This window comes from Chiloscyllium plagiosum, chromosome 4 (genome assembly GCF_004010195.1).
Source record: "Chiloscyllium plagiosum isolate BGI_BamShark_2017 chromosome 4, ASM401019v2, whole genome shotgun sequence".
Lineage (NCBI taxonomy): Eukaryota > Metazoa > Chordata > Chondrichthyes > Orectolobiformes > Hemiscylliidae > Chiloscyllium > Chiloscyllium plagiosum.
Window position 1 is genome coordinate 113,390,826 of NC_057713.1, and position 27,957 is coordinate 113,418,782.

Here is a 27,957-nt window from a genome sequence, read left to right on the forward strand (position 1 = left end):
CAAGGAACCATGCTGTAGAATCTGTTTGGGTGGAGTTTAGGAATAGTTGGGGAAAAACGTTACTTGTGGGAATGACTTACAGTCCCCAAACAATAAACACAATGTATATCAAATTATATGAGAATGGTTGGGTTCTTATGCTAGAGGGACAGCAATTATCATGGATGACTTTAAATTTACACATAAACTGGAAAAATCTGATTGGTAGTAGCAACCTTGATCAAGTGTTCATAAAATTATTTTGACATAGTCTCCAGAGTCATAGAGATGTACAGCATGGAAACAGACCCTTTTGTCTAACTCTGACTAGATATCTCAACCCAATCTAGTCCCACTTGCCAGCACCTAGCCCATATCCTTCCAAATCCTTCCTATTCATATACCCATCCAGATGCCTTTTAAATGTTGCAATTGTACTAGCCTCCACCACTTCCTCTGGTAGCCCATTCCACATACGCACCACCCTCTGCGTGAAAAAGTTGCCCCTTAGGTTTCTTTTATATTTTTCCCCTCTCACCCTAAACCTATGCCCATCGCAGGGAAAAGACCTTATCTATTTATGCTATCCATGCCCCTCATAATTTTGTAAATCTCTATAAGGTCACCCCTCAGCCTCCGATGCCCAGGGAAAACAGCCACAGCCTATTCAACCTCAAGCCTGACTATTTTCAGCTGCTTCATCAATGACCTCCTCTCCATCATAAGGTTAGAAGGGAGGTTGCTTGCTAACGATAGCATTCATCTTCACTGACATTTCCCCATAATAAAGGGTCTAGGTCCACATGTAGCAATATCTGGATACCACAAATAATTGGCTGCATGCTGTGAATGTTACATGCCGCTTAAGTGAGTAGCTTACCTCGTGACTCTCCAAAGCCTTCACTACACCACAAGGCAAAAGTTAGTAAATATATTTCATTTGCCTGGATGTATCTCTATTAATATTATCAAGATGCTTGACACAATCCAGATTGTAGCAGTAATTTGACCAGCATCCTAGCCACCAGCTTAAACAGCATCTCTATGGCAGCAATGTTTACTACTTGCAGATTTACCAAAGCACCTTCCCAAGGCAAGTCCCGCAGCTCAACCAATGTCATAATTTCTATCACTAATAAGAAAGAAGACAGCAGTCACATGGGAAAACAATCACCTCAAAATATCCTTCCAAGTTGCACAAATCACCCCAATTTGAAAACATATTGTCATTCCTACATTGTCACTGTACCAAAATCTCAAAACCCTCTACCTAACTGCCTCATGATAGTACTTTCACCAGATGAGCCACGGCAGTACAAAAAGGCTCACCACCATCTTCTAGGGATCAGCGATAAATGCCAGATCTGACAGTGATGGTCAAATCCAAAGAATGAATAGTTGATAAAGCTATAAAAGAAGTATACAAGTTTCTATATTTCATAAATTCCAACAATGAATACAAAAGCAAAGGGGTAAGGCTTAGACTATACATAATATTAGTTAAGACACACTTTTAATTTTATATTTGGATTTTTCAACTTACTTTGAGGACATCAAAGTCACAGTCAGAGTACAGAACAGATTCACAAAGATCATACCAAATGTGGAAAGATTTAGTTATAAGGAAAAATTACAGTCTTTCTTAAGACCACAGCCAATATCATGATGAGATCTTTTTCAGTATAAAGAATAATGAACTTGGATTAGTAAATAAGGAAAACGATATCCAATTAATTGATAATCTATCAAATATAAGATTTAAATTTATCATTACCCAAACAAGATCAAGATAATTATTTATGTTTAAATTCAACTGTTAGGACATGGCAATAGAATCTTTAATAGATGTTAACAGGGAATTGAATAAATGTTTTAATTTAAAAGATATGGAAAAATGATAAGCCATGGGGAAGAACTAGAAGCTCTGAGATGCACCATAGATGTAATGAGCTAAATGGCTTCCTTCTGTAGAATTCTACTATTTGCTTAATTATTTGTACATTTTCACCGATTCAACATTGAGATTTAAAATTTGACTGCTACACAGAAATTAATAGGAAAATGCTTTTTGCAGCACCGTTTTATGGGAAATAAGTGACATGAAAAAACAAGCAAATTTCACGATAATAAAATCAAATAACAGTTATATACTATTAAAAGCCGGAACAGACATGAACAGAATTTTCTGATCATTATTTGTCACAGGATTATTCATAGATAAAAGTTTCAATCTCTTCCTTGATGGGTACCTCAGATCTCTCACAATGTGCATGAATTTCACATTTTAATCCTATCTCACATTCACAGTTCCTAAACTTTGATATGTCTGCTTTGGCTTTGCGCCACTGCTTATTAATGTCCATTATTTTTTCCCCAATGTATCGATTAACTTTATTTAGTCGCTTGTGAATCTCATTGTCATCTTTGGCATCTTGTCGTATTCTGTTCAGTAATTGTTCTGTCGAGGAAACAGAATTTTATTTAGTTTCATTAACAAAATAAATAAGATATTCAAAAATATTCCTCTAAACTGTACATCTTGGGAACTAATTTACTTTTCTGAAACTTAAATATACTCCAGATGCTTGTTGTTGACTGAAGATGAAGAGTTCAAGGTTTGCTCCTGGACTACAGCACATAATCTTGACTGACAGTTCAGTGCGTTCCTGAAGGAGTCCTGTTTTGTTGAAGTACTACTTTTTGAATCGGCTGAGGTCCCATCTGTCTGTTTATACGGTGACAAAGATTTATGTTTCAGTTTAAGAAACAAGAACATTTTCCTCGTATACTGCCTAACATTAATCTAACAATGATAAAAATAAATTCACTGGCTTGTGGGAACCTGTGCACAAACTGGTTGAATTCGCCTACATAACAAATATTGGTTATACTCCAAACATTAGGGCAATTGGGACCTTCTGAAGTCCTGAAAGGTGCGATGTGAAGTTAAGTTTGATTGGTATTAGAATAAGTACAGTAACAAAATAAGCAAAATCTTCCTAATTCACTGCAGCTTACCTGCTGTGGTGATATTTACTGTGATGTCAGAATGGGTGGTTCAGGATTTTGACCCAGTGACAGAGAACGAACAAGGATATTGTTCCAAGTCGAGTGATATGTAGTATGGGTGATGTGTTTCCATATGATTATTGCCCTTGAGACATGGTAGAATTTATGGCCTCAGCAGGTGCTTTCAAATGTGCCTTGGATAGCATTCCATCATCATTTTTACTTATGCTTTGTAGATTTGGACAGGTTTCAGGAAAGAAGAGCTGACGTACTCACCACAGAATTTCAAGTATCTAAATTTGCTTTTGTAGCTGCTGAATACATATGGCTGGTCAAGCTCGTTTCTGACCAATGGCAACTCCCCAAGATAAATTGGGGGTGCGTGCATGTGGGGAGAGTCGGTGATGGCAATGCCCTTGGTTGTGGTGATCCTCTCTGGTTGTGGTGGTCATTGACAGATACTTAGGTGGCAAATAACCATGTCCAGGTTTTGCTATATGTGGATACAAACTTTGTCAAGATTTGAGGAGTTACAAATTGTGCTGAACCTCGTGCAATCATCGAAAACATTTTCACCTCTGATTTCATGATGGAGGTAAGGTCATTGATGAAGACAGATGTAACTAACTACAAACATTGTCTGTAGCTGAGGGATTGGTCTCCAGCAGCCACCACCTCTGTGTTAGGATTGACTTCATTTCTGTTGGGACACTAATACCACAGAATGTTCTGAGGGAGGGTCACTGGACCTGAAACATTGACTCTGCTTTTTCTCCAAAGTTGCTGCTAGACCGACTGAGTTTCCCCAACAATTTCTATTTTCATTGTAAGAGTAGAGTAATGGGGCAGTAATCGACAGAATTAGATTTGTCTTGCTTTGGGGTCAGGACATACCTGGGAAATTCTTCACATTGTGGGATGGATGACAGTGTTGAAGCTGTATTGGACCAATTTGGCTACAGAATTCTGGAGTACAAATCTTTGGTCTGACTGTTGGAACGTTGTCTGTGTTGATAGCCTTTGCAATGTTATTCAGTGCCTTCAACCATTTCTTGTTATCATGTTGAGTGAATCAACTTGGTTGAAAACAACTTGGCGGGAGATGACAGAAGAGGCCAGATAGATAATGTACTTGGCACTTCTGGCTGAAGATGCTTGGTCTTTTCTTTTTCATTAATATGCAGGGCCTCAATTAGTATGGGGCCTCTTTGGTTTCAGTATTGCATACTGCTTTCATTATTTGGCAAGCATATAGTATCATTATAATCTCACCAGGTTGGCACTGCTTTTGGCACACCCTCATGCATTTCTTTGAAATTGGACTGATTCTCTGGTTTGATGGAAATAGTATATTGACGGATATGACTCTTAAGACAACAGATTGTGGTTGAATGCAATTCTGCTATTGTTTAACAGTACTCGATGATGCCCAGTTTTGAGGTGCAAGGTCTGTTCTTAATTTATCCTATTTAGTACAGCGGTAATGCTACATAACAGAATGGAGGGTATCGTGAATGGGAAAATAGGACTTCAACTTCATAAGGACTGTGTGGTGGTCAGTGTTACCAATGTGTCATGCATAGATGCACCTGTTACACAGATTGGTGACAATGAGCTAAACAGCTTCTTTCTCGTGTTGGCTATTTTAGGATGTGCCATAAACTCAGATTTGAAGCTATGCATATATACCTAAAAACATATAAAGTAGGTGCTGATGTAAACCATTCAACCCTTTGACCCTGCTCCACCGTCCAATAAGATTATGGTTGACCTGTTTGTGTTGTAGGTTCTACATTCCCATCCAACTCAATAACCCTATATTCTCCTGCCGAACAAGAATTTATTAATTTCGATCTTAAAATATTCCATGATACTGCCTCCACCACCTTCTAGGGCAGTGTTCCAAAACAACTGAAAGAAAAAAAATTCCTCTTATCACTGTCCTAAAAGGGTGATCCCTAATTTTACAACAGTGAATCCTAGTTCTGGACTGACCCACAAGAGAAAACATTCTTTCCATGTCCATATTGTTAAGATCATTCAGGCTCTATGGGCTTCAATCAAGTAACCTCACTCTTCTAAACTCCAGTGGAAGGAAGTGCTTCTGAAATATTTCCTCCTAAGTGAGTCCATTTTGTCATTTCAAAATTGGCATGTCCCTAGAATGTTAACCAAAGCAAAACTGTAGGATAGTAATATTCAATATTTAATTATTAAAGTTCACACTTACATGCAAACATACATCATTTACATACAAAAACTTGAACTTTTAAACTATTTTTGGAAATGGTTATCATAGTCTCAGGGCTTATCAGTTTGGTTCCACTTCAGAGAAGTACTACGTCAATGTGGAATTCTGCAACCTACTGCATGGAGCTCCTTTCTCACCCCAACCTCTCATCCAATTCTTTACCGTGATTTTGCTGCAAGTGATTCTTATCACCAGGCGAGGCACTCACAATGATGTTGCTTTGCTTTACTGAAGTGAAATAGTAAATTTCTCTTTTAGAATTGCTTTAACTTTGCAAAGTGAAGAAAAAAATTGTAAAATTTTACAAAATGAAGATTAGCATTCTTGGTACAGCAGAATTCTGATATTGTCACCCATGATGCAAGACTCAATGCAATATCTGTAAACTTCATGGGTAAGCAGGACGGGGAGAGAAAGGATGATTCTAAGGCATAATAAATACATAAAAATAAATGAAACAATTTGCTTTGGAAATGTTCCTGAGCTCACCTTTAATAATCTGTACTTTATAAGGGGAAAGAGGTGGCTTGGGTGACGACTTTGTAGAGTTGCATGCAATTCCAGTGACACTTCTGTCCTTCAAAGTGTCCACTCCCCACACAGCTACAGCCAAGCACTTCGTAAACCTTGAATCACTTGGCTGGCGTTTCACAGTTTCCCACTTGTCCTCATCAATCCATATATTAGCTCCAATGTGAACCTATATTTACAAATTGTATTAGAAACCTGAGATTGTAATTTCAGCTGGTATATACAAAATATGGGAAGTATCTATCATACATAAAGCTAAGCTCACCTTTCCATCCTGAACTGAGTAAACGTTAGGCTGAGTCAAAGCAATTGCTTGGGTTGAAGCCCATGGACATGGTACCATGTTGTTCCCATTTTCAATCTGACTCTCTAGATGATCAGAGGTACTTGGAGTTGGAAGGAGAGCATGTGGACTTTTCTTGGAAGGATAAACTCTTTGTTGCATGTTCAAATGATCTTGCAGAATAGAAGTTACTGGAGTACTTGAAATCATTTGATGTGTTGATGTGTTGTCAACCAGCTCCTCCTCAGGATTTGACCCATGGTACTGTTCTGGTACTGCAAATGTGAAATATTGAAAATAATTGAAATGAAAAATCAAAAGGCTAATTTATGAACTAGTGTTATTATGGACTGCAAGATTTTAAATGTCTGCGAATTAACCTTTCTATGCAAGCTATCAAAGTCCCTTCATATTTTAGGTTGTGCCATCAGCTACCAGATCACTAAAATAGCAGCTCGTGCCCTAACATTGGTTATAATACTGAAACTTAGTAAACATCTGGAAAGGAACAAACAAGAAACAAGTCAATAACACATAATAAGAAAAGACAACTGAAAAATTTGTTCAGCTATAGTTTTACAAAAAGTAACCTGAATTATGCCAGCATTTGAATTAGGAAACTCATTCTGGGTAGTCAAGTGTGTATGCACAATAACATGCTGTAAAACTAATTTCCCCTTGAATCCAGGTGCTTGGATTCATTCTATCAATGGAACAAGGCCTCAGCCTGTTATTATGGATTGCAATGTGGTAGCCTTAAGTGGTTTCAATAGAACTTCTTACACCAAAAAATGTTCCTCAGCCTATGGGACATTTTCCATTTTTATTTTGCATCTAGAGCAACATTGATTAATCAACTGGTTAAAGTAGGTCTTCTTTTTGGTGTAAGAAGTTCTATCATGACCACTTCAGGCTACAATACTGCAAGTTAGCACACGTGCCCCCACCCCCCAATTATCTCTCAGCAGCACTCATCAATAGAGTCAATTATAAAGCAAAAATACCTGTCTGTGAATAAGTTTTATATAGCTAAATGAGTTTTATTAACACTATTACCTCTAAAAGTATATATGTACTCCTAAATAGAAGGTAATTGAATATGGTATCTCAAAGTAAATCTGTGCTCATTAGTCTTTGCTCAAGTCAAACCATTTCATTTATCATAGGATCCCTTTAAATAAGAGGCAACTCATTACAATATTTAAAAGTCAGATTGCTGAGAAATTGAGTTTGTTTGTCTGTTTTTGACAGTAGTTCAAAGGTTGTTAGGGATATATTCCATCAATGCAAGTTCAGAAAACCTAGGACACAATTTGACAAGAGCCAGAACTTTGGTAATCTTCACTGCAGGGATATTTGTTGTATTTAAACAGCAAAATTTGATTAAAGCCATACAACGTTATCTGTCCAAAAGAGAATTAAGACAGTGGTAGAAGATTTAAGCAGAAGAATTTCAGCCTCCAAGTACAGTCTTAACTCTATAATTTTAAATCTTGTTCATGGGATAGGCTGGACATTAAATGTCAACAGTGCCCTAAACTGCAGGTACAAGGTATTGAGTCTGTCAAGAATCAACAGGTTTCAAACTCCCATTGTTGTGGTAAGTCATTTTGGAGCCAACACTACCCAAGTATAGCCTACAGTTCTTTCTCTTTGCAGGAACATCACCATTAGATATTAAGCGACTGGCACAATTAATTTTGAGTCTTGGTTATGCAAACCACAGATATGAGACACTGTGGGAGACATTACAACTCACTGTGAAAGTCTAAGTGCATTGCTATCACTCTGCTGACCACAGAAAGGGAGCACAGACCTTCACACTACTGTAAACCATAAATTGGTGCCAACTCTGAGTGCATGATCCATTGGCTTAATGTAATTTTTCCATCTAGATGTGTTCTTTGCCATCCAGTCAGTAAAGGTGTTAAAGTGAAAGTTTCAGAACCCACCATCTTCCACTGAAAATAAGGCTTTGGTAAATTGATAAAACTAGAAGTTTAGTTTAAAATTTTATGGTTAGTCACAGTAAACAATGTAAAATTTGCATTTATTCTATGACCAATAGTGGTGCTCTAATACAATCATGGAGTAATGGCACAGTTTGCTTTTGTCCATTCTACTTTATTGCAAATCTCAGCCAAATCATTACACACAAATATTCTAACGAGAGGCCAAGCGGTTTCTATCACAAGGGAAAAATTATGAAATTGGGCCATAACCTCTTTTTCTTGGGGCTACCATATAGCAAAGGTATAGGTGGCAATCCCCATTCTTTATAGTACAGAGGAAGAGAAATAAATCCAAAGGATTAGATTAGATTAGATTCTCTACAGTATGGAAACAGGCCCTTCGGCCCAACAAGTTCACACCGACCTTCCGAAGAGATACCCACCCAAACCCACTCCCCTACCCTATATTTACCCCTGACTAACGCACCTAACACTGTAGGCATTTCACATGGCCAATTCACCTGATCTACACATCTTTGGATTGTGGGAGGAAACCGGAGCAACGGGGAGAATGTGCAAACTCCACACAGACAGGCGGGAATCGAACCCAGGACCCTGCCGCTGTGAGGCAGCAGTGCTAACCACTGAGCCACCGTGCCGCCCTTAAGGTTGGACAACCAACCTCGAAAAGTTTTCTTTTCACACTTGTACCCTCATCTTATAACAACCACACATGGACACATAATTATGTGACCAAGAATAATCAATTGCCATTAGTTATGTAGCTGGAAATTGCCCGTTACAACATAATTGACATGCTTTATGATTGGATCATACGGAACTTACAATAAAATGATGTTTATTTTTGTTTATGAATGCTGATGAGGAATGACTTTACACAATATCAGTTCCCTTCGGATGGCCTGTCCACCGTCTAGGGGCATACAAACTTGTCAGTTACTTCATTGTCCTTGAGTAGCCATGGCACTACTCTCTTCTTAATCTAATTCCTGCTTTTTTTGATGGTGGTAGGTTGGTGGGAGAGGAGAAGCAGCTGGAATTCAATAAGTAAGTGTGACAAGGACATTGCAAAAAAAACTAAGACTCTTAAATCTGTGATAAAATGAATCCAGTACAAAAACTGAGATGTAATGGCAAGTTTAAGTAAAGCCTAACTACAGAACACTTCGATGAAGTTGAGAAACAATAATGCAGCTTCACTTGCATGCTATCTGACATGAGGGAAACACAAATATCAAGAAAGATTTTAAATATTGAGCAGGAGAAGGATTAATTTGATAAATTTTAAAAGGGATGAGATAGAGTAAATAGAAGCAGACCGTGCCCATTAATTGAAGGAGCTGGAATGAGGGCATAAATAAAAATATTTAAAAGAAAGGTTTAAGGTAAGACCATAAACATAGACAGAAGTTTGCTGTTCAGCCCAGTGAGTCAGCTCTGCCATTCAATGAGATCATGGCTAATTTGATAATCCTCAATTCCACTCTCGTCTTTTCCCCAAACTCTTGATTTATTTATTGATTAAAGATCTGCTTCATTGAGTTACTTTCAATTGGGTTCAAATTTGAAGATTATTCATCTTGTCCTGGATTATCCTTTGACAGGAAGATTAATTCCACTTACTCTGTCAGGATTCTATATTATTTTAATCAGCTCTACGAGGTCATAAACAAACACAGAATGCTGGAGAAGCTCAGCAGGCCTGGCAGCATCTGCAGAGAAAGAAAGAGTTAATGTTTTGAGTCTGGACTCCACTCAAAACTGAAAGGTTTTTGAAATACTTTTTTAAAAGTACTTTTGGCAGAGGCAGAAGTGCAGTGCAAAAGGGTTGTTAATGGTGGAGAAAGCAATAAAGAGATGTAAAATGGATATAAATTAAAATTTAAAGGGAGCAAATGGGTCATTTCTACTTACAGCAAAGTAAACAAGGCAAAGTTGTGGGAGGGAGAGAATGTAAGAAAAATGGAGAAAAGAGCTGACGTGGTCACTTTCTGAAGTTATTGAATTCAAAGTTAATACCACGAAGCTGTAAAGTGCCGACACAGAAAATGAGATCCTTAGTCCCTCGAGCTTACATAGAACATAGAACAATACAGCACAGAACAGGCCCTTCGGCCCACGATGTTGTGCCGAACATTTGTCCTAGCTTAAGCACCTATCCAATGGCTTGTTTGTGCTTCATTGAAATTCAGTTAATAAAAAAGAAAGTAATGTTGGAGGTGGCCTGGTATAAGGTTGCATCTTCAGAATGGATGCAACAGAAAAACTGGGAGATTGAAAATGGATGAGTTTTTTCTCAACCAAGGATTCCACCCAATTGTGATTGATAGATTGGATATGGCAATTCTGCCCTCATCTTTAACCAAAATGACAGGTTTTCACTTCTTCACTTTCCATCCTCCTAGTCTTTGCATTCAAAAGATTGCCCTCTTTCTAAGCATTATTTCTAATGCCTTCCAGCAAGTCAGGCAGCATCGGAGGAGCAGGAGAGTTGACGTTTCGGGTATAAGCCCATCATCAGAAATGTGGAGGGGGGGGAAGGGTGCTGAGAGATAAATTGGGGCGGGGGGTGAGGTAAGGTAGGTGGATTGGCAATAAATGGATACAAGTGGGAGGTGGGGAGGGTTTGTTGAGCGTATAGGTGGGAAGGAAGATGGACAGGTAGGACAGATCAAGACAACAGTGCAGAGTTGGAGGACTGGATCTGGTACAAGCTGGTGGGAAGGCACATTTGAAAATTGGTGAAGCCAACGTTGATGCCTTGTGGTTGTAGTCATACTGGATTTGAAATGTTGACTCTGTTACTCTCTCTACAGATGCTGCCAGATCTGCTGAGTTTTTCCAGCATTTCTACCTTCTGCAATTGTCATGTGTCATGGTGTTCTTCCTCTAGTTGGCGGGTGGTTTTGATTTGGCGGTGGAGGAGGCCCAGGATTTCCATGTGCTTGGTGGGGGTGGTAGTAGTGGGGAATGGGTGGGGTGTGCGTATGTGTGTGAGGGGAGTTGAAGTGGTTGGCCACGGGGCTGTTTGGTGTGTGCAGACCAGAGATATTCACTAAACCGCTCCACGAGTTGGCATCCTGTTTCCCTAACGTAGAGCAGACTACATTGAGAGCAACAGAGGCAGTAAATGAGGCGGGTGGATGTGCAGAAAAACCTCTGCTCAACTTGAAATGATTCTTTATGGCTATGGACAGAGGTGATGGGGGAGATGTGGGCGCAGGTTTTATACCTTGTGCAGCGGTAGGGGATGGTAGCTAGTGTAGAGAGTTGGTGAAGGGAGTTGAGGAGGGAATGGTCTCTGCGGAACGCAGTTAGGGGTAGGGAGAGAAATATATTTTTGGTGGTGGCACCTGATTCTCCATAACCACACTAGTCTACTCTACCACCACTCCTAATGCTTCCTCACCCCACTATGGCACATTACAGGACAATTACAGAAGGTGTAACACTTGCCCATTTGCCTCCTCTCTCCAAGTGTCCAAACTAATCTTCCAGGTAAAGCAGCATTTCACTTGAACATACTTCAATCCAGTTTACGACATTTGCTGCTCATGATGCAGGGTCCTTTATATTGCTAAGACCAAATTCAGACTAGATGATCACTTTGCAAAACACCTCTCCTGCCTGTATAAATGACCTGACCTCTCAGTTGCTTGGAGGAGAAAGTGAGGTCTGCAGATGCTGGAGATCAAAGTTGATACTTTATTGCTGGAACAGCACAGCAGGTCAGGCAACATCCAGGGAACAGGAGATTCGACGTTTCGGGCACAGGCCCTTCTTCAGGAATGAGCAGAGAGTGTTCAGCAGGAGAAGATAAAAGGTAGGGAGGAGGGACATGGAGGAGGGCTGGAGGGATTCGGCTGAGACAAGTTGGGGGGAGGGGGGATGAAGAAACTGGTGAAGTCCAAGTTCTTCCCCTGTGGTTGGAGGGTTCCCAGTCGGAAGATAAGACGCTCCTCCTCCGACCGTCAGAGAGCACCTCTGGGCCAACCCAATCACCCTGTAGCACAGCATTTCCACTCCCCCTCCCACTCCACCGAGGATATGCAGGTCATTGGACTCATCCACCGCCAAACCACAACAACGCGACGGTCGGAGGAGGAGCGTCTTATCTTCCGACTGGGATCCCTCCAACCGCAGGGGATGAACTTGGACTTCACCAGTTTCTTCATCCCCCTCCCCCCCCCTTGTCTCAGCCGGATCCCTCCCGCCCGGCACCGCCTTCCTGGCCTGCAGTCTTCTTCTTGACCTCTCCGCCTCCATCCTACTCCGACCTATCACCCTCACCTTGACCTCTTTCCACCTATCACATTTCCAACGCCCCTCCTCCAAGTCCCTCCTCCCTACCTTTTATCTTCTCCTGCTGAACACTCTCTGCTCATTCCTGAAGAAGGGCCTGTGCCCGAAACGTCGAATCTCCTGTTCCCTGGATGCTGCCTGACCTGCTGTGCTGTTCCAGCAATAAAGTTTCAACTCTCAGTTGCTTGCCATTAAATCAACCATCTTCCCGTCATGCTAACATTTTTGGCCTGGGCCTGCTGCATTGTTCCAATGAAACACAAAGCAAGCTTGAGGAACAACTTATTTTCCATTGAAGACATTCTACATCTTCGAGATCTCACTGTTGAACTTAATACCTTCAAAAGCAGACTGTATTATGTATGTTCTCCATTTTTCTTACAATTGCCCACAAACCTCCCCACCAGCCAAACGCAACCACCACCACCCTACCCTACAATCTTATTTTGTTTGTAACAAACCCAGGAATTGCTGGATAAATTCAGCAGGTCTGGCAGCATCTGTAGAGAGAGTAAGAGAGTTAACATTTCAAATCCAGTATGACTCTTTTTCAGAACTGTCAGCATGGTCTGAAAGATGGCACTGGACTTGACATGTTAACTTTGTTTCTCTCTCCACAGATGCTACCAGACCTGCTGAGTTTCTCCAGCATTGTATGTGTTTGTGTCAGATTTACAGCATCTGTAGTATTTTGCCTTTATCTTTGTCTTGTTTGTGTCTCATTTGCTTTGCACTTAATAGGGAGGTCTCATTCTCTCCATTTCACATCTTAATTTACGCTAATTTTGCATCACTTTTTCTCTTTCTATACTATTAACAAATCTTTTGTCTTTTCCACTGGGTCTCTGCCTGTCAAACGCATATAAAAAAAAAACTTTTTCCAACCAACTTTCAGTTCTGAAGAGTCATACTGATGCAAAATGTCAATGCCGTTTCTTTTTCCACAGATGCTGCCAGCTCTGCTAAGTTTCTCCAGCATTATCTATGTTTAGTTCAGATTTCCAGCATTCATAGTATTTTGCCTATGACATCATACCCTGATCAGTTTGAGATATCCCAAACATTAAATTCCTTAAAATTAATTCAGCCACATATGAAACAGGGAAACTATCCCTATAAACGAAATGGCTACAGCAGTTAAAGGAACTGGAAAGTTTAGAGCCAAAAGTGTTAATTTATAAAGAGATACGTTATACTTATTACAGAAAACACTTTATGATCATTAGGTTAGCACAAAACTTTGGATACAAAAGAATTTGAATGATGGGTTACAAACTCAAACTATCACAAGTTAACAACATAATAGTTTAGCAAGTTAAACTTGGAAAAAAAGAACATACAGTAACAAAGACAACTGAATCAACTTAAACATTCCAGTTAGCTAATTAATTTTAGTAAGCCTCCTACTAGATTGTGACAGAGATTTGAAGTAACAAACAAAAAGACATGGAAATACCAATGTTATTATTCATTATTTTAGCTTGATCTGGAATCAAAATTTGGAAAGAAGAAACTTACATCTAAATAACTTCAATAGCAGTGCATTCTGAAGATCCATATTAAGGTCCCTCAGTCGCTGTAGTTCAGATGCCAAGTGTTCATATTCTTTTTGCTTTTCTTCAGCAAATCGAAGTTTTGTGGTAACCTTTTTAAGTTCCTGAATCAATCTTTTATTGTTGGCCTTGGCCCGAGAGTATTTATGTTTTAGTTCATCAAAAATCTTTAGTGTTTGGTCATCATCATCACTGCTATCTTCAAAGCAGGAGGCACCTTGTTCCTAAAATAAACAAAATAGTTTGCAGCAAATAATTTGAGGAAAAAAAACTAATCTAAATCTCTATTTTGATGGAGAGAAAAGATTCTGTGTGCGATGTATAAATCTTGTGAAGACTATAGCAAAATGTCTACTACATTTCACAAGTAACAAATTATTGAATTGCACAACACAAGCAGTATTGAATTTACACTGAAAGACCAATACAAAACGTGATTGCTAATGGTAAATATGAATTGAAAACAATATGCACATGACTCAATACTGCTGACTTTTAATTTTCTATTTCTGATTTGTTGGGAGATTTCACTTACTCAACTCACCTATATGACCAGAATATACAGCTGGTCATTTTTATAATGCCACAGATAATATTGGAATATTGTTATTTCTTTTTCCACCCTCACCGAATAGTAACACACTGGCAGCAGTCAAACTTAGAAATGGTGAAAAAAACTGAAACTGCTGTCCAGAAAACAAATTATGTACTTCCAATTTATTCCTCACTTACAATTTAGATGGCTGAGCCAATAGGCAAGTGGAATCCATTTTGTTTTGGAGTATGATTTTAACCTGTGCTTAACTATTTGCAAGGATGGCAATTTTAATGGTTTCTTGGATTAAAATAAAAATGCTTAGGAATGGACAAAAACAGTCAAAGGAGAAACAGGAAGAATTCTTAAATATATTGACCAGCTCAGTTGTTCAATTTGCAACTGAGGGAAATTGATTAGAAACCCTCTAATGTGATTCCTGGACTATGCGGTTAGCTCCACATCAGGGTTGTAGGACAGATTTTGGTGACCTTACACCTTGTGCTTGTGAAAACGAGACAGGAAGTATTAGCTGGTGTTCTTCATCCTGATCACTATTCAGGGATGCCTTCTGTCACTCAAGATTATACAGTGCATAGCTCCAAGAGCTTCTACAGGTTCTCAGTCTTTTGCGCAGTTACAATGAATGACAAATTAGGGAAATCCAAAAGACCCAAATTTCAAAAACCTTAAAGATGGGAAAATAGAAACCTGCTGAAAATAAAACTGTAAATAAAAAAAAGTTGGACTAACTCAAGCTGTATAGTTTTCAAATTAGAAGCCATATACATGAGACATCCACAATACTTCAATCTTGTATCCTTCAAACACTGACACAGTAGTAGCAGCATTTAAAAGAATACACTTCAGAAAATTACCAAGGTTCTTTAGACAATACTGTCCAAATCCACAACCTTTACCATCTGGAAAGACAAGGTCAGCAGATACATAGGAACGCCAGAAACTGCAAGTTCCCAGCCTAGCCACGAACCATCTTGACAAGCAAAAAGTATTTGTTCCTTTACAAACTTTCTCCCCAACAATCTTATGTGGCTTTCAACATTAAATAGGCTGAGGGGCATCACATAATTTCAGATGTGGACGAACTGCCAGAAGCAGCAGTAAATGCAGACACAGTTACAACACTTAAGACATTTGGACAGGTACATGAATAGGAAAGATTTAATGGGATATGGGCCAAATGCAGGCAAATGGGACTAGTTTAGACGTGATCAGACGATTTGGACTGAAGGATCTGTTTCCAATCTGCATCACTGCATGTGACTACACATGACACCTAATAGAATTAAAATTGTCTTTTATCTCCATCTCATCAAAAACCTGTTTTTCTCTTTTCAAACTGTTTTGCTACAAATTTACAAAAGAATGACCAAGAAATGTTCACAATTGAAGAAATGGGAAGATTGCTTGGCCTGTCAAGCCTGTACTGCTATTCAACAGAATGCTGGCTAATCTTCTCTCTCAATCTTTCCCTGCCTTCATCCCATATCCCTCGAGACACCAAAGATTAGTTGCTCTTGCCCCCGGGATATGGAATTTCAAATGTTCACAACAGAGTGAAGGAACTGCTCATCTGTCTCCTAAATGAATGGCCCTTATCCTGAGACTGTGCCCCCATGTTCTACATTTCCCAATCAAAATAACAACTGCTCAGTGTCTAACCTATGAAACTCTTCAAAACTTGTCTATTTCAATGGATCACCTCTCATTTCCCTAAACTTCAGAGAAAATGGTTTCAATTTACTCAAATTCTAATCCCAGGGAACCCTCTCATCCAAGGAGCAAATAGCTTTGCTATTGCATCTCAGATGCAAATATATCTTTCCTTAATACAGAGGTGAAAGCTTTGGTGTGGTTTAATTAAAGACCATTTCAAACATAGCAAGACTTAATTTAAACCCATTGTAATAAAGGCCAACACATCAATGTTCTTCCTAATTGCTTGCAGTATCTGCATACAAACTTTATGTTCATTATACATTCTCACTAAAGTCCCTCTGAATATGTATATTTACACACTCTACACCTTATAGAAATACTGTTTTTCTGTTCTTATGAATAAAATGAATAACATTACACATCACCATATCCATTGGCCATCTTGTTAACTACTCATTTAAAAGGTCTTTATCCTTTTGCAGCCTCTGTCATCATTATAGCATGCATTCCCAATTTGTGCAGCTAAAGGGGAACTTTTTTTAACATTTCATGTCAGGAGTTGTGTTTTAACATTGTGTCACACTTGGCATGAAACAGAGTTGCACAGTCCAAATGGATACTGTTTTGGTGCAGCCTCTCATGCATCCTGATACCTCTTGTCTTCTGCCAGATTTTGCTCTCACTGCCTCTTGAGCTTCAAACTTACCTCAAAATTCTGCAACCTGAAACTGCTTCGCCTGTCTGTCACCAATCATCTCCCAAGTCCTTGCTCACAGCAAGGGTTCAGGACATGGAAACAGCAAGTGAGAGGGGTTGATAGTAAAAGGGTCAAGAAGCAAGATATGTGGGAACTGTAGTATACACCATTGATGACGACCAGGGAGGTTGAAGTGTTGGGGACATGGTGAGCGGGAGGTCAGCAAACAAGAGGTACATAAGAAGATTTAGCTTATTTCTCTTTCATGTATGAATATTGGAATGTAGCAATGTAAACTACATCAACTTCTCAAGTAAATGCCTTTTTCTTTTGCTGAGAAAGAATGGTCCTATAGAACCTAACTATAGCTTTTACATTGGTTGCAATGACAAAGTTGCATATGTTTAATGTTTCATTTAAAATGTAACTTTCAGAAACAACTAAAATGTTAAGTGAGAACTTAGTGTATTGTATTGTTTCCCAATTTTAAATAATCTTGTGGCCGCCTTTCATTGGTTTATTAAACACTCCTAATCTTCAGACTTGCTATTATATTTGAAACACTTTTTTAAATCTAATGATATCCTTACGTTGTACAGTAAGCCACAAATAGATCTTAATTCTTGCAGAAAAAAATTAATTTGTTTTGAAAATTTCACTTTCATCAAGTCTGTAATGAGACCAGTAGATCAGTAGGTAGAGCTCAAAGCGAGTGTAAGTGAGTTGGTTACAGTTGAATAAGTTCTGTTTAATATCACTATCTCCAATACCTTCCATTACTTTATTGGTGATTGAGGGTAGACTGTTGTTGTGATTACTGGCTGGGTCAAATTGCCCCACTTTTGAGGACAGGACATTTCGGTAATTGTAACGGAACAGTGGTTTAGGGGCATGGCTAGTTCTAAAGCACGTCTTGGTTGTCAGATTCTATAGCCTTTGCAAAATCCAGCTCTTTCAGTAATATCTTGATATTGTGTGGATTAAATCGAATTGGCTGAAGACTGACATCAATGATGCTATGGACCTCAGTTGGAGGCTGGGATCATTATCAACCTAGCACTTCTGGAAGCAACAACTTGCAAATGCTTCAGCCTTGTCTTTTGCACTGACGTGATGGGCTCCCCCAGTGTTAAAGATAAGAATACTTGTACAACACCATTCACAACTTAGACTTGATCCATTAATAGAGAGCTCTCTCAGCTCAATATATTACATGTTGATCCCTCTGCTTGACATGTAAGCCCTGCTGCAGTTTCACCAGGTTGACAACTCATTTTCAGGCTTGCCTAGTGCTGTTCCCACCATTCCCTCCTGCACATTTCGTTGAACTAGGCTTGGTTCCTTGATTGTTTGAATTCTGAAGAAGAGTCACTTGACCCGAAACATTAACTCTGATTTCTCTCCATAGATGCTGCCAGACCTGCTCAGCTTTCCAGCAATTTCTATTTTTGTTTCAGTACAGCAATTTCTATTCTATATTTCAGTACAGCAATTTTTCTCCACAAAACATGCTCAATGCTCTTGATGATTAAGTGGGTGTGAAGTGCAGATCAGAAGAGTTCCAATTGTAAGGCCCTCAATATAAAATCTGGTTTGTAATGAACTGCAAGATGATAGCATGCATGGCAATGGATGTAATAATTCACATCTAAGATCAACAGTAACATTAACGCATGTGAAATAGCATGCCCAAGTGTTTCCTGCTCAAGGACACAGTAGTGGATTCAAAAGCAACATTCAGCGAACACTGGAAGTCTTAAAAGCAAAATGCTGGAAAATTCAACAGATGTGGGGACATCTGTAAGAAGAAACTCAGTTAATGCTTCAGAACAATTCCAATAAAATGAAACAGTTGTAAAGTCACTTTCCTCAGTTTTTGATAATTTTCTTTCTTGATTTACTCATTAATACATTTGCTAGAATTACTAGCCAAGAATCCTGATTGCCAAAGGTATTGTAAAAAGAGAATTAAAAAGACTTTTTCCAGATAAAAGTTAAAAGGTGATTTATGACCTATTACTGATTTATTACCTACAGTCTGCCTTAGTAAGATTCTTCAATCGCCTTCAGTGGAAGGAAGTATGCTGTTGCTTGCCCTTTTCACACAGGTTCCAGGTCTCCTGCAGAGGGCATTGCACTGAAACAAATCTTTGATTAAGTTGTGCAAATGCTCAGAAAATCACTGAGCAGCTGTAAGTAAAATGAACAGTGAGTACCATTAGTTTACTGTGGACCTTAAAATATGGGTCAATATTCAACTAGGTAATCCAAAATGGTTCAGAAGTAAATTAAAGTTGTAGAGATGTAACAGACCCTTTGGTCCAACTCATCCATGCCGACCAGATGATATACTAAATTAATTCCTTTTGCCATCACTTGGCCCACATCCCTCTAAACCCTTCCTATTCATATACCCCTCCAGATGCCTTTTAAATGTTGTAACTATACCAGCCTCAACCACTTCCTCTGGTAGCTCATTCCTTACACGCACCATGCTTTGCGCAAATAAATTGGCCCTTAGGTCCCTTTTAAATCTTTCCTGTCTCACCCTAAACCTATGCAGTCTAGTTCTGGAATCCCCCAACCCAGGGAAAAGACCTTGTCTATTTACACTATCCATACCCCTCATGATTTTATAAACCTCTATAAGGTCACCCCTCAGCCTCTGCGCTCCTGGGAAAACAGCCCCAACCTATTCAGCCTCTCGCCATAGCTCAAACTCTCCAAGCCTGGCAACATCCTTGTAAATCTTTTTGAAACCTTTCAGGGTTTCAAAACATCTTTTCGATAAGAAGGAAACTAGAATTGCACATGATATTCCAAAAGTAGCCTAACCAATGTCCTGTATAGCCGCAACATGACCTCCCAATTCCTATACTCAATGCTCTGGCCAGTCAGGGAAAACATACTAAACATGTTCTTCCCTATCCTATCTAACTGAGATTCCACTTTCAAGGAAATATTAACCTGCACTCCAACGTCTCCTTTTTCAGCAATAACTCCCAGGACCTTGCCAAGGCATCTTTGTAAACCCAACTTGAATCGAGGACATACACATCGACGTTTACACAGGAAACAAATTCACCTGCCTTTCACCACTACTGTTTATACATATTTGTGCAAATACAATTTGCAATTAGATTAGATTCCCCTACAATGTGGAATCAGGCCCTTTGGCCCAACAAGTCCACACCGATCTTCCGAAGAGTAACTCACCCAGACCTATTTCCCTCCAATTAATGCAATATTTGGTGCATGGCATTGCTGACTAAGAAATCATTCAATGACCATCCTTAATTGCACTGAAGCTGCTGTGGTAAGCTTCCTTCAAGAACCACTGACGTCCTTGCCTTTCTAGGTATACCGCAACGCTGTTAAGCGAGTTCCAGGATTTTGACAGAGCAATAATAAAGGAATGGCATTATGAAACTTGAAAGGGTTCAGAGAAGATTTACAAAGACATTGCCAGGGTTGGAGGGTTTGTGTTATAGGGAGAAGCTGAAGATGGTTCACTGGCTGCATGACTTATTGGGTAACTGGCAGGTAGTATTATTGACATGCACCCCTCGCTGCCCTTTCAGAAGGTGTTACCAAAGGAGCCTTGGTGAGTTACTGCAGTGCATCTTCTACATGGTACACACTGCTGTCACATTGCGCCTGTGGTGAAGGGAATGTTGAAGTGGGTTCAACAATGGGTTGCCAATCAAGTAGACTAGGTCCTGGAAGATACCTAGCTTTGAGTGTTGCTGGAACTGCACCTAAACACTAAGTGAGAGTATTCCACCAAGCTTTCAACTTGTGATTTATAAATGGTGGGGAGGCACTGGGAAGACAGGAGGTAAGATACTTGCTGAAAAATTGTTGCACCTAACCATCTCCCATTGCCATAGTGTTTATATGGCTGGCTCAGTTCAACTTTGGATCAATAGTAACCCTCAGGATGTCGATACTAGAGGATTCCGCAATGGTAGTACCATTAAACATAATGGTCATGGATAAATTCTCACTTGTGAGAGGAAATTTTTATCTGATACTTGTGTGGCACATATGTTCCTAGCCACTTAATAGCCCAAGCCTGGATGTTGTCCGGGTTTGGCTATAGATGGTCACAGTATCGTTGCGTGCATTTTGGAAGTCCATTTCCCTCTGTTGGCTGGGCAGCTGGTTTAGACAGTGTGAGACCAACAGCATGGATTCCGGATGAAGGACTCATGCCTGAAATGTTGACTCTCCTGCTCCTCAGATGCTGCCTGACCTGCTGTGCTCTTCCAGCACCACACTTTGACATTCTCAACTTTGCCCCTCACCTGAGGTGCAGTGACCTTCAGGTTAAACTCACCACCAGTTTTGTTTCTGTTTCTAATAAATGAGCAGCCCTAAGGTCCTCAGGGACTATGGTGACTTTACCTTGATCTTTTTGAATTAGAATCATTGTACAATCATCAAAATTATTCCCTCTTCTGACCTTACGATGGTGGAAAGGTCTTATTTGAATCAGATTATGATGGCTAGGCAGTCGACACGATCCTGAGGAAGTCTTAGTGATACCCTGTGACTGTGATGATTCATCTCCGAAAACTACACCCATTTTCCTTTGTGCTAGGTATGACTACAACCAACATTGTGTTTTCCTTCAAATTCCACTGACTCCAGTTTTGCTAAGATTCCTTGATGCCACACTTGGTCAAATGTTGTCTTGATATCAAGGGCAATCACTCTCCTTTTACTTCTGGAGTGCAACTCTTTTGTTCATGTTAGACCAAGGTGACATAACACAAACTGAGCACTAATGAACAAGTTATTCCTGAGCAAATTCTTTTTTGACTGCACCGACAATGATTCCTTCCATTACTAGATGATCAAGAGTAGGAAGATAGAGTAATACATGGAAGGCTGGATTGGATTTATTCTGCTTTTTGTGGACAGGGCATACTTGGGTAATTTTCTCATTGTTGAGTAGATGCCCACATTGTAGCTTTATTGGAACATGTTTCACAAATGAGAACTTATTAGCATTCTTATCAATTTGATTATTATTTTATCGGCACACAACCTGAAAAATCTGTATAAAAGTCATATGGCAGTATTTGAAGCAATGAGAGTTTCCTCAATTCCTTGATTAATGTTTCTTGTACAACAAAAAAAGATCAGAAATAGACTATTTGCTTGCTCTTTGTAGGACATTGCTTTATGCAAATTAATTACATTTGATTTCATAGCTTTTAAAAAAAAAATTATTTTATGACATCTGCGACAGTCCTGCAAAAGTAATCTGAGGGTTGGAAGATATCTTATCATGTAACTTATAAGATTCTATTCAAATGAGGACAAGTATGGAGCAAGTATGATTATTTCTTCAGTTCACAATTACGTGTTATTACATAAAATAAATCCTACAAAACATCTGAATGAACTACTGAAATGCAAAACCTTACTAGCCTGTATCACACTTACAAATTCCCCAGGATAAAGTTCCCATATTCAGTTATAATAGCAATTAAACTCTACTCTCTCCAAAGATGCTGTCTGGCCTACTGAAAATCTCGAGCATTTTGTTTGTACTCTAGATTTCCAGAATCTGCGATATTTTTTTTTTCCCCCAAGTACCTTCTAAAACATACCAAAAGTGTACTGGTTTCCAATCATCTACTAACATTGAAATATGTATGTCAAGCAAAGAATCTTTGAATTTTCAGGTAGCGTGAATATGTAAATGTATCACGTTTGTACTATTAAATCATGGAAGGAAACAAGGAAGCTAGTAAGAATAGTGCCTTTTCTGTCTTCAATATGCTCATCTCCATTCTTTATGGCAGGCTCATAAATATGAAGGAGGCGGAATTGTGCAGAGTTTAGTTATTATCTCGTCAATTTTACCAATAACTGAGGTACTAGTAATACACCTAAAGTTTCAGCAAACTTTGGTACATAGCATTTCTTGAAAGGACATCAATCATAATCTAAAAAGCTGTGAAGTGCTCAAAATTGTTATTGTATTTAGTGCAGATGATGAGAGACCTTTATAATTGTTACCTATAGTACTGGAAATGTTTAGTTCCGTTTGCCCAATATTGTAGACAGTCCTGGGTTAGTGGGCACAGTGTTAATGGTGGGATATTGAATGCTAAGTTCCAAACTCGATGCTGGAGTTTGCAAACTGATTTAACTCAGGGTGGTAATAGAGATGGATTTTGCATATAGAGATGGTCTCAACTTGGGACAAGGGAAAAGAAGCCAGAGTTCAAATTTTTGAAAAGCACTTAATGAACATTATCAGATGGTGCATGCTTGTTTGTGGCAGAGCTTATTCGAAAGAACTTGCAATTACATTGGTCATTACAGTTGGATGAAGTTCTGTAGGGATATGAACGGCTGTGGGATTATACCCCAGTTTTTGTCAGCCTTTTCCAAAGAGAAGGGGGTAAAAGGGAAGCAAGTGAAACAGAAAAACATTGTTCTAATTTACAAAAGGTAACAGACACCCAAACATTATTTAATACCTGGATATTGCTGAGTTGATGCACTTCATCTTCAGTGCTGTCACCATCTTCTGATTCAGACACTTCAACGAAACTTTCAATTATTTTTGGCACTTTGCACTTTTTCAGTTTCAAAAATTTCTCCAGTTCTTGTCTGCTATCTAGGGAATTGTTAACAAATGAAGAAAATAAGATGAATCAAGAACTTTATTGCTGCAGGACATATTTCACCAGACATTGCTTGATTGGAACAACATCTAGGTACTTAAATCTGAATTTACATTACTATGAATGTGGCATAAATATCTGAGGGCTTCAGAAAAAAACATTGACACGATGGATGTTTGATAGATTTAATTTTGTTAAGGCTTAAGTAAAAAAAAACCTAAATGAGGCAGATCATTTTATTTGTTTTATACACCTAATGTACAAAACAAACTGCCATTTTGACAGGAAGAAGCATTGCTAAATATTTTATTAAGAGTTTCTAAACATCAAAAACAGTTCACTCAAAAATGAGAAATCTATTATTTTATTATTTTAGAAACAAAATTCCTGTTTCTAAAATAATAAAAAATGGAAAACTTTCCCCTGGATTGTTCTCAAGAAGGTCAGAGAATAAGATTTGATGGCGTTATTCAAAATCATTAGCATTCAAGACAGGGTAGAGAGAAATTGTTCCCACAATGAAAACAGAAGCAGCAGACACTGATTTAAAGTGAGCAACAAAATAGTCAAAGGCAGCATAAGGAAAAACACCTTTTGATGCTAAGGAATCAAGAAGGTGTTCGCATTTGAAGAATGCAGACTCAAGTTAAAAGGCAACTGGCTAAGTTCCTAACATATAGATGATTTGTAGTTGGGGACCACGTGTAGTGTGTCAAAGTTTGATGACACTAAGATAAGTGGCAGAGCAAAGTGTGCAGAGGACTGTAAAACTTTGCAGAGGAACATAGATACTTTAAGTGAGTGGGCAAAGTTCTGGCAGACGGAATACAATGTTAATAAATGTGAAGTCATCCATTTTGGTAGGAGTAACAGTAAAAAGGATTATTACTTGAATGGTAAAACGTTGCAGCATGCTGCTATGCAGTGGGACTTGGGTGTCCTTGTGCATGAATCATAGAGTGTTGGTCTGCAGGTACAAGCAATTAGGAAGGCAATTGGAATTTTGTCCTTCATTGCTAAAGGGATTGAGTTTAAAAGCAGGGAGGTGATGGTGCAGCTGTACAGGGCAATGGTGAGGCCACACCTGGAGTACCGAGTTCAGTTTTGGTCTTCTTACTTTAGAAAGGATGGATTGGCACTAGAGGGGTGCAGAGGAGGTTCACTAGGTTGATTTCTGAGTGGAGGGCGTTGGCTTATGAGGAGAGACTGAGTATATATTCTTTGGAATTCAGGAAAATGAGGGTGGATCTTATAAAATTATGAAGGGAATAGATAAGATAGAAGTAGAGAGGATGCTTCCACTGGCAGGTGAAACTCGGACAAGAGGGCATAACCTCAAGATTAAAGGAAGCAGATTTAGGATTGAATTGAGAAGGAACTTCTTCACCCAGAGGATTTTAAATATCTTGAATCCCTCGTCCAGTGAAGTTGTTGATGCTACTTTAGTAAATGTTTTTAAAGCTAAGATAGGTACTTATTTTGAACAATAAAGGAATTAAGGGATAGAGTGAGAGCGCGGGTAAGTCGATCAGAGTCCACAAAAAGATCAGCCATGATCTTACTGAATAGCAGAGCAGGCTTGAAGGGCCAGACAGCCTATTCGTGCTCATGGGTCTTATATTCTTCTGTTCAAACCCCACATTTACAATGGCTAGTCCACCTAGCCTGCACATCTTTGGACTAAAAAGCTAACTCCTGTTGTATTATTCAGAACTAGGTCTGGCAATGTGCCATGATTTTATTGAATGGTGGAGCAGGCTCGAAGGGCCAGCTGGCCTACTCCTGTTCTTATGTTCTCATAAGAAAACATTTGCAGAACTATGAAAAACAATAGGGAAGATAAACTAATTGCTTTACTCTTGCAAGGTGCCCACATGCATATGATGATTGAAAAAGCAGCCTTCTCTGCTGTTATAATTCTGTAAGTGATCCACACAGAACACAACACTTGCAATTAGATGCTTTTCACAACTACTGGATGTCTCAAAGTGTTTTACAACCAAGTAATTTTGAAGGCAATCACTGTTATGACATAAAAGGCTGGTTCCAGGCAAATTCCTGATGAAGGGCTTTTGCCCAAAGCTTCGATTCTCCTGCTCCTCGGATGCTGCCTGACCTGCTGTGCTTTTCTAGCATCACACTCTTGACTCTGATCTCCAGTCCTCACTTTCTCCTAGGATCTAGGTACAGTCAATGGTCTACGGAAAGTATCCGCATCTCAGGTGGGACAACTTGTTTCAGCATCCTTGAGTGGAAATTCCATGGCTAATTCACTTAGCCTGCACATTCTTGGTCACTATGGGCAATTTAACATAGCGAATCCTGCAGGTCTTTGGATTGTGGAAGGAAACTGCAGCACTTGGAGGATACACATGCAGATACGGGGAGAACATCCAAACTGTATATCGACAGTCATCCGAAAGTGGAGTTGAACCAGATCTCTGGCTGAGAGGCAGCAGTGCTAACCACTGAGCCACCATGCCACCCATCATGTACTGTAAACATATAAAGGGTCGGAACAGGTCCAAGTGACTCCCATTATAAAAATGCATGTATCATTTGCATGGTTTTCTAGGAACATAACCCCTAAGCAGTACTTAACTAGACAGTTTTCCTATTTAAAGCCTTTTAAAAAAAATTACATTTCAGAAAAACAAACACCCAATGTATCCCATTCAACAGCTAAACACATGCCCACATATCTTCACTGAGAGTTATTAGAACAATTTGTATCCATATACAAGACATGATTGCTGTTTTGCTACAGAGCAATGACAAAGTATAGGATGCGTATGGAACATGCTTCATCTTCTTCAAAGTATCATAGTACTCTAGATTTGGGATAGATTTTGCTTTGGAAGTCACTTGGCAAAATAAAAGCTATCAACCAAAAGTTAACACATCTAAGATATGCTTGAATGGGAAAATTGATAAGTGGTACAATTACCACTTTATGAGTTGTGTTGAGTGGCATGTAGGATAGGTCAGTAACACCAGTATTTAGAATCACTGATAGATTTATTACTTGTTCAAGTTACCTGCATGTTGCAAAGTGAGCCTTGCACCTCAAAAAGCAATTTGGAAATATTTTTATGTTTCTTCACACTTGTGCCTCAGCAAATTTTATTCAAGTTACGATATTTTCAAGCATTTTTCTTACTAAACCTTAATTTAAAAATAGGCAAAATCTATTCGTATTAACTGCAAGACCGATCATCAAACTATAGCCTTACAAGACAGTGGTGTATTCCATTGTAATAATTCTGTGCTAAAAGGGAAAAATAATAGAAACTCAAACCTAGCTTTTTCACTACACTGAAGTGAACAATAAAGGCGCGGGAGATACAAGAGTTTGAAGACACCAAATGAGGCGGTTACCTGAACGAAAACAATGTACAGGTATAATTACTAACCACCAACATTGGTCGAAGACTCACCCCTCCGGCCCAGCAACAGGAGCATTTGGGGTCGCGGGGCATACGTTTCAACCAATTGTGTTTTTTCTGGGGGAAGGAACATTCCCATCTCTCATTGGTCTTTCGTTCAGAGCCTAGCCGGTTGGGTAACACTAAACAGTCCCACGTTTCCCTCCCCTCCTTGTTTCCGGCCTGGGTTAGTACCTACCTCCCAGAGCAAGAATCTGGGCCTTCCGGCAGTGCCCCCCCTTGATAATGGTGCTTGTTTCCGTTTCTCCTGCCCCGGGCCCTGATCCCGGTGCCGGACCTGCTCCCGGCAGCGCCAGTCGATAAACTTGTTTCTTGTTGAAGTCGCACTTAGAGGTGGGGTTGAAATTTTTAATGTGGGACACGGGTATGATATGATGCACTTGGTCCTGCAGGAAGCGCACGCAGGCGAACATGTTTGTTGAAAGGCGCCGCCACCACCTTTTCCCTCCTCCTCCTCCCCGCAGTACGGCTCTGAGTAGAGCGGAGGAGAACACAAGCCGGATCTCAGGCTCCACCGCGAACCCCCCAACCAGCAGCTGGCTGCGCCTGACGTCACCGGCAGAGGCGCACCGGCGCCAGCAGCAAGAGGCAGATTCGGACTGTACCCCAGGGCAAACGGCATAGAGTCAGAAACCTGGTCCTCTCGCTGGGTCCAAGCTCTGCGTTATGTAAAATCGACGTGGAAGGCAGTGAATCACGTTCCACACAATCCCCGTTGAAATGTATCCAATTTGTTGCAGCGTACCCGTTATCTGTCTTGATTATTGTTAATGCATCTTTGCAGAATGGGGTTGTTCTGCATGTTGGACAAGACTCTCAAAGTAGAATGAGGCAAAAAGCACATGAAACTGACCAAAGGTTAAAAGAGCTACTTAACACAATAAGCAAGATTCGGGAAATAATGAACTTGGCACACAGATCATAACGCAGCGAATAACCGAGACGAATACCATACGAAGAAAACTTTGAACGGGCATGACATCGATGTAAATAGTAGTTTAGCCTCATGGTTTAAACCAGTGATTTTTTAAATATAAATCTTTGGACTCAGTGAGACAAGGAAAATTAACA

The 27,957-nt window shown here is 39.5% G+C and overlaps 1 protein-coding gene across 3 annotated transcripts; it reads right to left on the reverse strand.

Moving 5' to 3' along the window:
* Positions 1-637: 637 nt before the first annotated feature.
* Positions 638-27,408, reverse strand: LOC122549343 (BEN domain-containing protein 5-like). 3 transcript variants are annotated; one of them, XM_043688996.1, is made up of 6 exons: positions 27,065-27,408; positions 23,294-23,433; positions 13,847-14,105; positions 6,036-6,328; positions 5,729-5,939; positions 638-2,437 (listed from the first exon to the last, which is right to left on the reverse strand). In XM_043688996.1, exons 1-6 carry the CDS (start codon positions 27,297-27,299, stop codon positions 2,187-2,189), a joined length of 1,389 nt encoding a protein of 462 aa, XP_043544931.1. In that variant the 5' UTR covers positions 27,300-27,408; the 3' UTR covers positions 638-2,186. The 3 variants fall into 3 exon arrangements, with proteins under 3 accessions (XP_043544931.1, XP_043544933.1, XP_043544932.1); XM_043688998.1 differs by lacking the exon at positions 27,065-27,408 and adding an exon at positions 26,878-26,982; XM_043688997.1 differs by lacking the exon at positions 27,065-27,408 and adding an exon at positions 26,854-26,980.
* Between the last annotated feature and the right edge of the window lie 549 nt (positions 27,409-27,957).